The sequence below is a fragment of the Mastomys coucha genome, unplaced genomic scaffold (assembly GCF_008632895.1).
Source record: "Mastomys coucha isolate ucsf_1 unplaced genomic scaffold, UCSF_Mcou_1 pScaffold18, whole genome shotgun sequence".
Lineage (NCBI taxonomy): Eukaryota > Metazoa > Chordata > Mammalia > Rodentia > Muridae > Mastomys > Mastomys coucha.
Window position 1 is genome coordinate 97,301,425 of NW_022196900.1, and position 15,213 is coordinate 97,316,637.

Genomic DNA, 15,213 nt, shown 5'->3' on the forward strand with positions numbered 1-15,213 from the left:
CCACACCTATCCCGGAGTTCAAAATCACCAACCGGCTTCCCCAGCCCACTGCTGTTGAGTCACGGTTGTAGAATATGGGGCAGGAAACTTCTGCACGAAAACTTGGGGTAAGGCCCCATACCCCCTCTGCTACCTACAGTCCTTGGGGTGTAGTGGGTGTCATTGCTGGCTCCAGACCCTACTCTACCCCTGACTCAAAGGATGAGAGCCACTCCTCTCAGGTTTGCCTAGGCCAGTAGGAGCTTACAGATGTCCGGGACCCTAGAACCCCTCCGCTGTTACCAGCACTGGTCCTTGACACAGGCAGTGAGACGAGACTGCAGGCTTTGAGAGCCAGCATAAGCTTACTCAGTTATCTTTATCCCCAGCGTCACACGACAGATCAAGGAGAACAGAGTGCTTCCAGCTGCTGCGGCCAGCTGCCTGCCAGCAGGTTGCCATCTCTGCTTAGACCCCGTCTGCAGAGGCATTGGGGTGGTCCCCTCCTTTCCTCCAGCCTGTAGCTTAGCCACTTCAAACCCAAAGCATTTTAAGTTCAGCTATACTTCCTGTTATAAATTCAGAAGGAACGGCGGCTCAGGGCCCCAGCCATCGCGGTTTTCCTCAGCAGCCCCTTCTGCAAAGTAAGGCAGCTTCCCAGAAGATGCATTCAGAACACGGTGCTTTATTGGCTCTACGGTAAGCTTGTTTTACACATACTTTCTTTTCCCCTTTCCCCTCCGGAGGTGTCAAACTGGTAGAGCTCCTCTGTCCCTTCAACCCAGTGCAACAACAACACTCACACCCACTACTGATCTATGGTAAAGGCAGGCTGGCCGTGCCAGGCCCAGGGCTTATGGGATCATCTTCCACCACTTGAATGCAAATGGCACCCGGTTTATGATGACACTGGCACAGACATCCCCCATGTTGGCCAGGTAGCAGTCAAAATCATCAATGAAGGTGCACTTGAGACCCAGGGGCTCCAGTAATTCACACACTCTCTCTTCTAGGCAGCAGATGCCCTTGATTTGGGGCCCAAAGGGCTTGGGGATTCCAAGGTTCTTGCCCAACACGATTATCTGCAGCTGTTAAAGTTAAGGTCAAGCAGCTGTTAGAGCTAGGGCCAAGCAGGCATCAGTCCTGAAAAGCTATCCCACCCTTCCTGGTGGGTGGGTAGGGTTGGGGACATAGAATTAGATTTAGGGAAAACCCACGCATCACTCCCTAGGGTTGGCCAGACTGCTAAAGTCTCTGTCTATGTAGGCACTACTCATCAAAATCAGTCTCCGTGAAATCTGTCTATTTGGCACACACAGGAAAGCTAAGCAATGTTTCTCAGCAAATCTGACCAGCAGCTAACCTTACCACATCTTCATCTCTAGATTGGTTGCTCTGGCCTTGTCTATGTGCCCTATATCCCAGTCAGCAGTTAAGAATGCCTGCCTGGGGCTGGAGAGATGGCTCAGCGGTTAAGAGCACTGACTGCTTTTCTAGAGGTCCAGAGTTCAAATCCTAGCAACCACATGGTGGCTCACAACCATCTGTAATGGGATCTGATGCCCTCTCCTGGTGTGTCCGAAGACAGCTACAGTGTACTTACATATAATAAATGAATTTAAACAAAACAAAATAAAAAATGCATTCCCTCATGATCAGCTTTGTTCAGTGATGATTTTTAACCCCTTCACAGCAGCTTTGGTACTAAGCACATGAAGGCGGGGACTACATCTGGCCCCCATTTCAGACCTCACCCATCTGATACAATCCTGAACTATCTATGGCTATCAAGGCACCCAGCAGTGTGGGCTAAGCAGATGTTTCCAAAGCAGGCATGCCCAGCAGCCCTCACCATGTCGGGGAAGTAAGGCCTTGCGAAGAGTTTAGTGGTCTGCTGGTTGAAGGGGACATTTGTCAGCGGCTCCAGGTAGAAGAGCTGCGGGATCAGAATGATGTCCTGGTCCACCAATCCCAGTTCCTTCTTCAGGAGGGTGCGGTTCAGGCTGATACACTTCTATAGAACAGGGAAGTGGGGAGGGACAGCGGGACAGTGAACAGATCACGAAGGAACAGCCGCTCACGTCTACACAAACCCCAGAAAAAGTCCCAGAGAGCCTTCTGTTTGGCTCAAATCTCGTGAGCCAGGAGTCCTGCAGGGCCATGGTAGCCTTCCCTTATAGCAGGCCTAAGGTGAAGTGAATTCAGAGAAAAGGCTGGCGTGCAAGAAGCCAGCATCCCTGACTAGTCTTTGCCGGACAGCCACCAGCGAGTGTCACAAGGCGCCTTCATCCCTCAGATGAGCAGGCTGGGAGGCAGGCAGCAATCTTCAGACCTCAGGTTCTTCCTTTAGAGATGGATCTAAAGCAGCCAATCCCACAGGCTCAACACACCAGCAGGCATTTCCCTGATGAGCGCATACACCTTCGGCATCCAAGGTCAGTTTGAAATAAGATCAATCCTCTGGACCCAAAGCTCACCTGGGCCCTACCCCCAGCAGGTACCCACCCTGCCAGGGCAGGTGGCCCTGCAGAGGCCAGGGCACGCACGGTGGTATAGTCTAAGCGTCGTAAGGACCCACTGCACCCCTGAAGTCCATGTATCTGGGACTGGTGGCTGTTCCCACCCCCCCAGAAGGATCAAAATCCTCCCTGCAAGTCCCGCAGTGCCAGTGCCATCATGGGGACAGCCCCGCATCCCAGGCCGTTACCTCAACGTAGGTGTTCTGCTCTCGCAAACTCTTGTCGGACAGAATTTGGGAAATGGTTCTGCCCTCCCTCCCTGTGGAAAGAGGCAGGACAGATCAATGACCAGCGTGACCCAGCAACTGGGTCTAGTGTCTTACATCTGGTACAGTACTCCACACCAGGAAGGCCAGACAGGGCTTACTGCCACTGACCCGGGCTCAAGCTCAGAGTGCATGAGGATGGTGACACCAGCCCCCGCTCAGCTGGACACCTCAACTCTCTGCACAGCGGTATGGCACTACCCACCTATGTGTGTACTAGGACCCTTCTATATATGGGCAACAGCTCACACTTGGCTCCTCGCGTGCCAACTTTCAGAGGCGACATGCGCAGCCTTTGCCTTCTGCCGCTAGGACAAGAAAAGGCAACCCTAGGCCCTACCACAGACTGTCGCTCGGGAGTTGAGAGGGATAGAGATAGCTCAAGTCTCTAACCCAGGTCTGGAGGAACCTCCCGGATGCCCTACCTCTCTTCTCTGGAGCAGGTCTTTGTCCCTCTGAGTCCCCGTCACATTTCTGTCAGGTGGCCCGGGGGGGGCACACCTCCTCTGCCAGTCCCTTTATGTTTAAGGGAATATTTCTTTAAGGGAGACCCAGAAGTGCTAGTACTACACTCTAAGCCCAGTGGCCCCCCATGGAGGTCACATAACACCACCGGCTGGGGCTAATGGAGACACTTTACTATGGCCCATGGCTTCGGCTCTGCCTGGACACTAGGGTGTCCCCTCCTGGTGAAAGGTATCCTAACAATGACCATCGCATCAGCTCTTTAGGATTCTTGTACCCACTCTACCAGGGATGATAAATGCAGACTCGACAGTGGGGCTCAACCCTCTGGGTCTCAACCAAAGTACACTGGAAAACATTTCCATTAAAATCCTTAACAGTAGTAAGGTTTCAGTTATGAATGACATAGCGATCATAACTGATTTTATAGTCCGGGTCACCAGGACATGAGGAGCTGTATTAAAGGGTTGCAGCAGACCGGGCAGTGGTGGCACACGCCTTTAATCCCAGCACTTGGGAGGCAGAGGCAGGCGGATTTCTGAGTTCGAGGCCAGCCTGGTCTACAGAGTGAGTTCCAGGACAGGCAGGGCTATATAGAGAAACCCTGTCTCGGAAAAAAAAAAAGGGGGCTGGGGGGTGTCTCAGCATTAGGAAAGTTGAGAACCACTGCTCTAGAAGGTGCTAGGTGGCCAGGCAGTGGTGGCATACACCTTTGATCCCAGCACTCGGGAAGCAGAGGCAGGTGATGAGTTCAAAGTCAGTCTGGTCTACAGAGCGAGTTCCAGGACAGCCGTGGTTCCGCAGCGAGACCCTGTCCTGAGAGGGGAAAAGGAAGGTACTAGGCGAGTCACCTTACCATTAGAAAGGAGCTGTTCCGCCCCGATGTCTTCGAACAGGGTCACGTCTCCGTAGCCCTCCTTCTGCTTCTGTTCGAACAGCTCAAAGCAGGCATTGGGACTGGCCAGCAGCAGGCGGAAGCCCTGGGAAAAGAGGCCACACTCACTCACCCGCTGTGGGGGCCCCTAGGGTCTCCAGCAGATGAACCCTCTAACACCAACCTTCTTGTCATCACTTTTATCACTGGTAGGGACAAAGCACATGAACTGATCTATGTGACCGGTCATCAGCCAATCCGAGAAGAGTTCCACAGGGGCCTGCACCTGCTGGGCATCCACGAATTCTCGCAGGCCCTTGCTCATGTCCCGGCCCTCGGAGCTGGAAGGGAAGATGGAGAGAGACGCCTCTGAGATGCTGTGGCTTGAGCACTGACAATCGAGCTACCTTTGGTGGACTTCATTGGACCGCTCTTGCCAACGAATAGGGTGGCTTTAGAAAGACTCCTTATTCTGGGCCAGTGAACTGGCTCGGAAGGTAAACGGATGTCGCCAAGCCTGGAAGCTCATAGTGAATCCCTAGGACCTCATGGTAGAGGACAGACTCCTGAGAGTTGGGCTCAGCGTGTACTATGGTTCTCATCCACAGCAATAAAGCTTTAAAAAGTGGGGGTGGCCCTTACTGTGACCTAGCTCAAGCTCAATCACGTGACCCTAATGACTGAGCCCAGGGACATGGGATATCTGGTTTGGGAGTTACACCGTTCCCACCTAACCCCTATGTTTATGAGAGTCCGGTCTTCCCGGGCCAACAGCTCTGTTGGATTTAAACTAGAAAATCAGGGCTGGAGAGATGGCCCAGAGGTTAAGAGCACTCTTCCAGAGGCCCGGAGCAACATGATGGTGGCTCACAACCATCTGTAGCGAGATTTGGCGCCCCCTTCTGGCCTGCAGGCAGAACGCTGTATTCACAGTGCTGGGCCACACCCCTTGCCCCACCTTTAGGCTCAAGGGGATGCACAGATCTGCTGAGGGAGAATCAGAGTTACTGGAACCAGGGTGATGGTCCCTTCCCTTTAAGGCACCTAGGTCACCTGCCCTCTGCTTCCTCTGCTCACCTCGGGTAAAAGCTGCCACCAATGAGGACCCTTCCTAGAGGGTAGTCTTTGCCCTGAGCCTTGACAGGCGGGGACACAAGCATATTCCCGATGGAATCCAGGCTCGCCACCCGGTGGTCCTCAGTTTGTTGGATCAGGTAGCCAACACCAGGGCTCTAGGAGGAGACCCGGCGGGAAAAGGTTATCTGGGAGGGACTCGTTGTCGGATCCATCACATCACTGACTGGCCCGGACATGCACATCTCCCCTTCCCCTCGGAGACCACCTGGGACCTCCACACAATGCACCCTCCCCTCCTTCGACATCCCGGCAACCCTGGCTCAACACCAGGCCTGAGAAGTTGACTATATTCAGAAGCTATCCCAGCTCCACACCAATGAGTATTTCATGGGGAAATCTTCCAGCTTGGAAACCCTCGGGGTGTCAAGGATCAAGGACACGGTCTTGTGAGGAGCCTGAGTATAGCAGAAAGCCATCTCGTCCTGGGGGGGGGGCGGGAAGACAGAAAGACGGAGGTTAAATTCTCTCCATCCACTGCAGGCTCTCTGGGAGCAGCCAAAGACAATAGAGAGAAGCTTTTAGGCCAGCTCCTGCTCAGCCCTCCAAACCTTTGCTCAACCTGACCTTCCGGCTTAAGACTGAGAATCCACGGTCTCCCGAGCCATTGACGGGCCTGCCAGTCCTACTTACAAATCAAGTCAATTGGTTTCTAGTTTCTACAGGCAGGCAGTCACTATGACCTCTGACCTGCCCTAAGACGTCTTCTAGCAGGATCTCCCACAACCAGAACTCCTTGCATCTCAGCCAAGGGACTGCTCTTTGGGTGGGTGGGGGGGTAGAGATGGGGAGGTCCTTTGAGAGCAAGTCTCATGTAGCCTTTAGACTTGCTGTCCAGCTGAGGCTGGCTTTGGATTCTTGATTCCTCATACTCCCCCCCCTTGACTCCAAGTGCTGGGATTACAAGTTCGTACCACCTCCAAACCACAGTCTACACAGTGCTGGGGGCTGGGGGCTGGAGACTGAACTTGGGACTCTCTACTCAGCAAGCACTCCAAGCTACATCCCTGGCTCTTGACCTTTCAACTCGTACAGGGTTTCTCTGTGTAGCCTTGGCTGTCCTGGAACTCACTCTGTAGACCGGGCTGGCCTCGAACTCAGAAATCCGCCTGTCTCTGCCTCCCAAGTGCTGGGATGAAAGGCGCGCTCCACCACTGCCCGGCTCAACTCTGGTTTTGTACCTTTAAAGTGTTACTCCCACCTTGCTTCGTGTACTTTGCTGCAAGGGTCTTCCTAAGCCACAGTGAGACTCCTACCTGCCTCTGATTAACTCCTTGTTCCTCCATGCACACCCCACATTGTAACCTCCATGTCAACCTTCAAGCTCTATCACTTGAAGCACTGGTGGTCCCCAGGCCAGCCCCAACAGTGCCTGGCTTATGACCCATGGGAATGCCTCCTCCGCTACCCAAGTGACCCGATAAAGGCTGTTCTCTGTCTGTCTCCCTTTCAACACTCAAGCTCAGGCCTAGGTGGGGTGAAGGCAATCTGGCCTTATCTCTAGCTCCTGGTGACACACCAGCCTTTAGCGAGCACTCCAATGCTCTTGGAGCAGAACGACCCCGCAGAACCAAAAGCCAAGCCATGCCAGCTCCGATCCCAACATCCCACATACCCCAGCTCCAGCATCTGCAGCGGAGCTCTCAGCCGTAATCTCGAAACATCTGGAAAGGGCCCGGACTCTAGATTACCCTCAACAAGCAAGCATGCCAAGGTGGCATGCTGGCTCAGTGTCAAGGTCATTTTGTGACATGTGACAAGCCTCCCTGCCCCCCCCCCCCCCAAGGCTAGATCATCCCAGGTAAGTTATCAGTTACCTGGAGCCATTTGCCCTGGCGGTTGGGGTCCTCATAGACAAAAGCCACCTGCACGTTGCTCTTCTCGCTCAGCTTGGTCACTGTGTCCACAAAGCCTTGCAGCTGTAGCTCCCTGCCATCACCGAGAAGCCCACTGTGATTTCAAGGTCCTTAAATCAGTCCCACTCCCTGAACCAGGGGGAAGGCGAGGGAAGGGGCCATTTTCTGCTCGCCAGGTGATGGAGCAACAACTGTCCACTTCTGCAGAGGTCACTGGCTTAGACTTTTTCCTGCCTAGACCACGCGAGACCACGCTGGTAGCTGGTGATGGGCCAACCCTGTTCACACCTTTTGATCATCTTTGTGCATGCCCTTTTTCTGCACTAGTACGGGCTCCTCTGCTCAAACACTTGAATGACCATTTGCTTCTAAGGGACTACCAGAAACCAAGCAGCTCAAGATGGCCAATGAGGTCACCCAGTCTGTAGGGGAATGGGGACATGGGCACATCTGGAAATATGGGTTGTTTTTTTTTTAAAAAAAATTATTATAAATAAGCACACTGTAGCTGTCTTCGAACACACCAGAAGAGGGCGTCAGATCTCATTATGGGTGCTTGTGAGCCACCATGCGGTTGCTGGGAATTGAACTCAGGACCTTTGGAAGAGCAGACAGTGCCATGTCTCCAGCCCAGGATTTTATATTTTCATACAGAGCACCAACACTCAGGGATCCACAGTGGATGTCCATTCCTTGGGCACACAGCGATACCTGAGAGGTGGATGTCAAGACATCCAGTTATACAGCCTGGACCCTCAAGAGTTGACTGCACTGGTCAGTCATGACCGGGAAGTGTTCTAGTTGGGATTTTAGTCCAGGCCCACCCAACATTGATGCTGACATCCTATGCAACTCTCCGAAGACTTTGAGTCTCCCTGCTGGCTTGGGGTGGAGGGAGGAGGAAGGAGGGAGGGGGAGATGCTAGTGACACACACTTCCCTGGTGGCCTCGGGGACTCTTACCTGCACATGTAAACCTCTAGAGGCATCTGGGTGCTGGGCATGAAGATATAAGGTGCTACCCGGAACATCACTGTATCCTTATAGAGTGGGATCTCTGGGATCCACTGCAATGGAGGATGGGATTTCCGTCACGACCTGGCTTGGTCAACACCTTTCCCTTTGCACCCCGCTGTTTATCTGAGCCCACCCCTGGAGCCTGTTCTGTAACACCCCCAGCTGAACGGAGAACCATACACTCCTCAGTGTCCTGCCTAAGCACTGTCACTCTCACGCCACCAAGCCCAGGGGCTCTGGCTGACCAGGCGGCATACCTTATCATGAGCCTTTTCTATTAGGGAAACAGAGAAGGAGATCAGGCCTGAGAAGCTGGAAGATGGGAATTCTGTAGCTTCTATGTAGAAAATCTCTTTCCCACGGTTCTCAAAGGTAGGCAGGATATGGACAGGCTTGTTAGGTCCCACTACCAGTTCATAGGCAGAGGCACCATCTAGGATAGATATAAAGGGGGTGAGCAGCTGCGAAGCTTCATGGTTGATAATGCGTTCCAACAGGCAAGCCACAGCTGGCTTGTGATCCATCTTGACATGGGAGCGGATATCGGAGTGGAGTACTTGGGGACTGTCAGCTATTAAGAGCCAACTCAATACACCAGCATACTAAACATGCTTGCATGTGTGCCCACATGCAAGGGGAGGCTAGAAGGTGGCATCTTGAAGCCACCACCTTATTTGGGACAAGATCTTTCACTGGACCAGGAACTTACCTGTTTGGCTAGAGTGGGCCGATCAGCAGGCTTCACTGTCAGCTACCTCCCCAGCTCTGGGGTTCTAGATGCATTCCACCCCCACTTAGACTTCAGTGCGTGCTGAGATCTGAACTCTTGGTAATTCATGTTACATGTCAAGTGCTTTTCCGAGTTACCTCCCCAGCCTTAGCACCAACATGATTTTGAAGGCTTATGATGGGCACGTTGGGAGTCAGGACTCAGAACTCACACTCAAGTGTTGTGTTTGAATGATACTCGGGTTTATAAAACCAATCATGGGCTGGGCAGTGGTGGCACACACTTTTTAATCCCAGCACTTGGGAGGCAGAGGCAGGCAGATTTCTGAGTTCAAGGCCAGCCTGGTCTACAGAGTGAGTTCCAGGGCAGCCAGGGCTACACAGAGAAACCCTGTCTCAAAGAAAAACAAAAACCTTGGGGGAGAATTGTAACAGAGCCCCTAAAGGTGACACACTGGGCTTGCAGAAATAGGCTTTGGCAGCCTCACCAGCATTCCAGCCACCAACACAGGGGTGGGCGGATGACCCCTCCAAAGACCTTTCTGGAGGAACCTAGAGTTGTGGTGCCCTGCCCCCACCCATCATGAATGAAGTCTATTTCATTCCAAATGAGAAACCACAGAAGACTAAAGGTTACTGGCCACATATCACATAGTCTTTTTTTCTTTTTTCAGTTTTTCAAGACAGGGTTTCTCTGTATAGCCCTGGCTGTCCTGGAACTCACTCTGTAGACCAGGCTGAACTCAAACTCAGAAATCCACCTGCCTCTGCCTCCCAAGTACTAGGATTAAAGGCGTGTGCCACCACCGCCTGGCCTCACGTAGTCTTTAGTAGCTAGACACCACGCTGGTCATTCTCATTGGAAATTACCAGATTACCTGACAGTTAAGCAACCCAAGCTCCCCAGTGTCACTGTGACCACCTGGGGCCTTCTCACCCCAGTCCTAGAGTGGTTGGTTACCAAGCCAGTTATGGGAAGTCAAAGCCAGCAGCTCCCGGTCCACTACACTCATTTTCCTGGGGCCTTCAATTAACCTGGACAGCATGTGCCACTTGCCTCCTTGGGGATTGATCAGAGGATGGGGTGCCACCTAGGATGTGCCATGACCACTGTCACTCAGCCTTCTGAGTCACCAGGTTCTGAAAAGTTCACTGTAGGGATGGCTCAGCGGTTAAGAGCACCGACTGCTCTTCTGAAGGTGCTGAGTTCAAGTCCCAGCAGCCACAAGGTGGCTCACAACCACCCGTAATGGGATCTGATGCCCTCTTCTGGTGTGTCTGAAGACAGCTACAAATGTACTTATTTATAATAATAAATCTTTGGGCCTGAGTGAGCGGGGCAGGAGGGAGCAAAGGTCCCGAGTTCAATTCCTCACAACCACATGAAGGCTCACAACCATCTGTACAGCTATAGTATGAACTCATATACATAAAATAAATAAATCTTTAGAGTTCACTGTAGTGGGGTCTTGGCTAAGAAGGTGGTTCCAGGCTAGACAGGGTGGTTCAGTGGTTAACCCCTTCTAGCATCTACATAGATTGCAGGCTCACAACCATCACACCCTCTTCTGGGGCACATAGAGCCTAGACAAGCATGTAGACAAGACATGCACACACAAGTTTAAGTTTGTTTTTGTTTTTTCTTCTTCAGAGACAGGGTTTCTCTGTGTATTCCTGCCTGTCCTGGAACTTGTAAGACCAGGCTGACCTCGAACTCAGAAATCCCTCTGCCTCTGCCTCCCAAGTACTGGGATTAGAGGCATGTGCCACCACTGCCCGGGTGCTCCTAGAAGACATTAACTTGGGGATATTCTATGAGGTATCCTATCAGCTTAAATGCATTTTTCCTCTCCCAGCTATGAGAAACCTGAGGCTAGGCATTGTTCAGATAGACTGGCTAACCCATAGTGTGTATAAACTTACTCTCTGGTCATGGTGGGGGCCACAGAGCCCTTGCAACACAGATCTGGCCACAGAGCCCGTGCCTGCGACTATAGCTGCTTCTGGGCACCCTGTTGGAGGTAGTATAGGGCCACAGCCTGGCCAGCACGCGGAGGTGGAGTAGGGCTGGGACTTACTCTGAGACCAGTAGACTCTTGTCTTCTTTGCCTCTGCCTCGGAGGTATGTAGGATCAACTGGTAGTTCTGTAGGATGTTGGTGGGGCCCTCCACAGTGAGAGTCATCTGAGACAGGTTCTCTATTTCTGAGCAAAAGGACAGACACAGGCTCAGGCCAGCCACCAGGATGGGACAGGGATAGGGATGGAAATAGTATTGCGTCTTGGTTGCCCAGGCTGGGATGACAGGTATGAGCTATCGTCTGTCTTTAAGGCTTATCGGAGGTCCTCTGCTCCTGAGACACTCCAAGGTTCCCAGCCTGCTGCTCATCACAGCGAGGTTTCCCCGCTCCATGTATGAAATCTGGAGATCTTACCTCCTTGTGAGGTCAAATGCCTCATCTCTACCTCCCAGGTGCCAGGTGACTCAGCCAGGAAATGACGGCTTGTCATCCGACATCAAGACTTAGCATGGGGGCGCTGGAGAGATGGCTGGAGAGATGGTTAGGAGCAGTCACTGCTCTTCCAAAAGGTCCTGAGTTCAATTCCCAGCAACCACATGGTGGCTCACAACCATCCTTATTGAGATCTGACACCCTCTCCTGGGGTGTCTGAAGACAGCTACAGTGTACTTACATATAATAAATACATCTTTAAAAAAAAAAAAAGACTTGGCACGGGAGCCAAGGATGTAGCTTGGCAGTACTGGGCTTGCCTAGCATGCACAGAACCCTTGGGGGTACAATCCCTAGCACTCTATAAACCGGGCATGGTGAAATACACCTTTGTAATTCAGGAGGTAGATACAGAAGTTCAAGGCACTGACACGAGACCACTATCTTGAACACACATGTGGAAGAGCAGAAAGTTGGCTCAGTGGTTAAGAGCACTTGCTGCTCTTGCAAAGGCTCTGGGTTTGTCTCCCAGCATCTACTTCACATACCTTACAACCAACTGAATCTCAGGAGTTCTGCTACTCTCACTGCAATATACGTGTGGTCACATAAGCTCATGTACACACATATATGTAATGAATTGTGTTTGCTCATTTTGTTGGGGGCTGGGGGGCACAGTTCTTGAGACAAGGTTTCTCTGTGTAGCCCTGGCTGTCCTGGAACTCACTCTGTAGACCAGGCTGGCCTCGAACTCAGAAATCTGCCTACCTCTGCCTCCCAAGTGCTGGGATTAAAGGCGTGAGCCACCATCGCCCGGCCTTAAAGAAATATTTTATATCTATGAGTGCACTGTAGAAGTTTACAGACACACTAGAAGAGGGCATCAGATCCCATTACAGATGGTTGTGAGCCACCATGTGGTTGCTGGGAATTGAACTCAGGACCTCTGGAAGAGCAGTCAGTGCTCTTAACCGCTGAGCCATCTCTCCAGGTTCCATATGAACAGTGCTTTTAAGCTATACACTCTTATCTTTGTGTAAAGTCATACATGCTCTCATTACACAGCTTCAAAGCATAAAACCATTAGATATGCCAGCGATGCCAGCCAGGGCCTTTTGTACATCATAAGCAAACGCACTTCTAGGGAACAATACACTACTCCCCCAACCTATAATAAAAATACTGTCATCCCCAAGGAAATCAGCTGTGATCTGCGTGGGTGCCAAGGGGTCCCACGCAGGGGTGGCCAGAGCTTGAGAGAAGTGGGGACCACCAAGGTTGCATACCTCTGGGGCCCTCCTGAATGATGGACTGTTCATCAGGCTGTCCTGTGGCACTAGGGTTACAATTCACAAGCAGGATGGCTCCCCAGCCATTCGGACCCCACATCCATCTTTTCTGCAAATGACAGGGACATCGAGGTAGGAAAGACAAGACAACCCTCTGCTTCTCATATTCAGCTTTGCCATCACAGGCCCTAGGGACCCAGGGGACACAGACTGAGAAAGATGACCTGTGGGAACAGAAAGGCTGCGGACGGATGAAAAGCTAGATACAAGTAACAGCTGCTGCTTCATTTCTGGAATGCAGGGACAGAGGCACACTGCAAGAGCCATGTCCCACCAGAGGTCCAGAGATGGCAGCTGATGGCTAGAGCCAACTACCTAACCAAGCCAGTGCCTCTGGACACCTGGCTATTTTGGTTTTGAGACAGTCCGGCTATGTAAAAGCCTGGGATGGCACTAAACTCATCATCCAGGTACTAGGATGACAGCTGCCACATCTGGCTCCATTTTGTTTTGAGACAGGATCTACTGTATAGCCTAAGGGGAGTTGGAATTCCCTCTGAGAATGGTCTTCAAACCCCAATCTTCCAGCTTCTACTTCTGACGGTGGTGTTAAAAGGAACACAAACATACCATACCATACCGGTCTAGGTGTACATGGGCGTGTGCACGCGCACACACACCACTTTGCTAGATAAGCAGACATACATGCCTCCCTGTACCACCACCCCTTGCTAGCATGTAGGCATATATATATATATATATATATATATATATATATATATATATATACACACACACATATATATACATATGTATATATGTATGTATATGTGTGTGTATATACATACACACACACCCTACACATGCCTTGTCAGGCTCACACCCACACCTTGCTAGGCACCCCCCTCACACACACACACACACACACACACACACATCCCTTGCTAGGTGCATACAGCCTAGCTGTTTTTTTCCAGTAAATCAGAAGTTTATTTCATTGACCTTGATTTGTGGTATAGTTGGGAGACTTAGACACCCCAGAAGTCAGATAAACATTGGCTGGGGCTCAAGGATGGCTCTCCTGGGTCCTGCCACACCCCCTGACCAGGCAGCCTCACCTTAGCCTGCTTATCACTTGGCATGTCCAGTTGTCCATCTCGATAGATGTCTGCCTCCAGGGAGACCTCTGAAAGGGAAGGCGAAGATCTCAGACACCTGGACCGCTAACAGGGCCCAGAAGCTCTGGCCACCCTCACTGGGCAAGTCTGGCCTGACACTGTAGAGCGCCTAATGCGGTATCTTTTTTTTTTCTTTAAGATTTATTTTATGTATATGAGTACACTATAGCTGTGCAGATGGTTGTGAGCCATCATGTGGTTGCTGGGAATTAAAGTCAGGTGCTCTACTCATTCCAGCCCATAGAGTGTACTTATATTTAAGTACACTGTAGCTGTCTTCAGACATACCAGAAGAGGACATCAGATCCCATTACAGATGGTTGTGAGCCACCATGTGGTTACTGGGAATTGAACTCAAGACCTCTAGAAAAGCATCCAGTGCTCTTACCCATTGAGCCATCTCTCCAGTCCCAACCCCCCTCCCCAAAATAAATGTTTTAAGTGTATGATTTTATATTGGGCTGTAGCCATAGCTGTGCTGGGCCACAGGTTGGACACTCTGGTTAGAGGCAGTGTCTTTAAAGGCAGGCCGATTCTGATGAATAAGTCAGGGAAGGAGCCATCCACAAAGATCACCTGGTTCTTACAAAGCAGCTTCGTGATGGGGCTGGAGAGAGCGCTCAGCTGTTAGCTCTTCCTGCTCTCCCGGAGGATCCGAGTTCCCAGCATGCATCAGCATGTATCAGCATGTGTCTTGTAACTACCTGTAACTCTAGTCCCAGGGCATCTGATGTCCTCCTCCGGCAACATTTTATATATATGTATATATACATACATACATACATATATACATGTATATATACACATACATACATATATACATATATATACATATATATATATATACACACACATACATACATATATATATGAGAGAGACAGACGAGACAGACAGACAGACCGGCTTCTTTAGATCACTAAGCTGCCAAGGATGGAGATCTGTGAGATGACATAGTAACTGGACCAGTCCCATCAGCAATGAGAATGAAGAAGTAGAGCAGGTACCTCACGTGCTGGTTGTTTCTAAGTGACTGAACTTCAGGGAACGGGTGCGTGGATATCTCAGGGCCAATAGGAGGCATCTTATGCACAAGGAGCCTCTCTCCTTTGCTTCACAACACCTGCCCAGCTCTCAGAGGAATGCTGGTGCGCTTTCAGCTCCTAGAGGGAGGACTCACCAATGCCAGTGAGGAACAGCACAGCTGTGGCCGTGGGGAAATCCTCGTCAGGACAGTAGTAGGAGACCAGCACCTGTGGAGACAGCCCAGAGCCATAGACTGGGTGTAAGCATGTGACCCTGGCTTTGTGTTCCAACACCTGAGCTTCCAGTGACCCATGAGGAGCTGACCCAGGGGCCAGAACCACTTAGGACATTTAAGAGTGTGTCTTGCTGGGCAGTGGTGGTGCACACCTTTAATCTCAGCACTTGGGAGGCAGAGGCAGGTGGATTTCTGAG

At 51.3% G+C, this 15,213-nt stretch overlaps 1 protein-coding gene across 2 annotated transcripts in view; it reads right to left on the reverse strand.

The window, feature by feature from the left end:
- Positions 1–272: 272 nt before the first annotated feature.
- Padi6 (peptidyl arginine deiminase 6) overlaps positions 273–15,213 on the reverse strand; it is a 16,437-nt gene continuing 1,496 nt past the window's right edge. The window contains exons 3-17 of one of the 2 annotated variants that reach the window (XM_031376951.1): positions 14,936–15,008; positions 13,698–13,765; positions 12,586–12,688; positions 10,917–11,042; positions 10,401–10,403; positions 8,367–8,542; positions 8,056–8,159; positions 7,055–7,166; positions 5,555–5,662; positions 5,181–5,335; positions 4,288–4,444; positions 4,086–4,209; positions 2,687–2,757; positions 1,832–1,993; positions 273–1,067 (exon numbers count right to left, since the gene is read on the reverse strand). In XM_031376951.1, the coding sequence (XP_031232811.1) occupies positions 834–1,067; positions 1,832–1,993; positions 2,687–2,757; positions 4,086–4,209; positions 4,288–4,444; positions 5,181–5,335; positions 5,555–5,662; positions 7,055–7,166; positions 8,056–8,159; positions 8,367–8,542; positions 10,401–10,403; positions 10,917–11,042; positions 12,586–12,688; positions 13,698–13,765; positions 14,936–15,008 (1,776 nt within the window). In that variant the 3' untranslated portion in view covers positions 273–833. Of the gene's footprint in view, positions 1,068–1,831; positions 1,994–2,686; positions 2,758–4,085; positions 4,210–4,287; positions 4,445–5,180; positions 5,336–5,554; positions 5,663–7,054; positions 7,167–8,055; positions 8,160–8,366; positions 8,543–10,400; positions 10,404–10,916; positions 11,043–12,576; positions 12,689–13,697; positions 13,766–14,935; positions 15,009–15,213 lie in introns of both variants that reach the window. The other variant, XM_031376950.1, reaches the window with a different exon arrangement.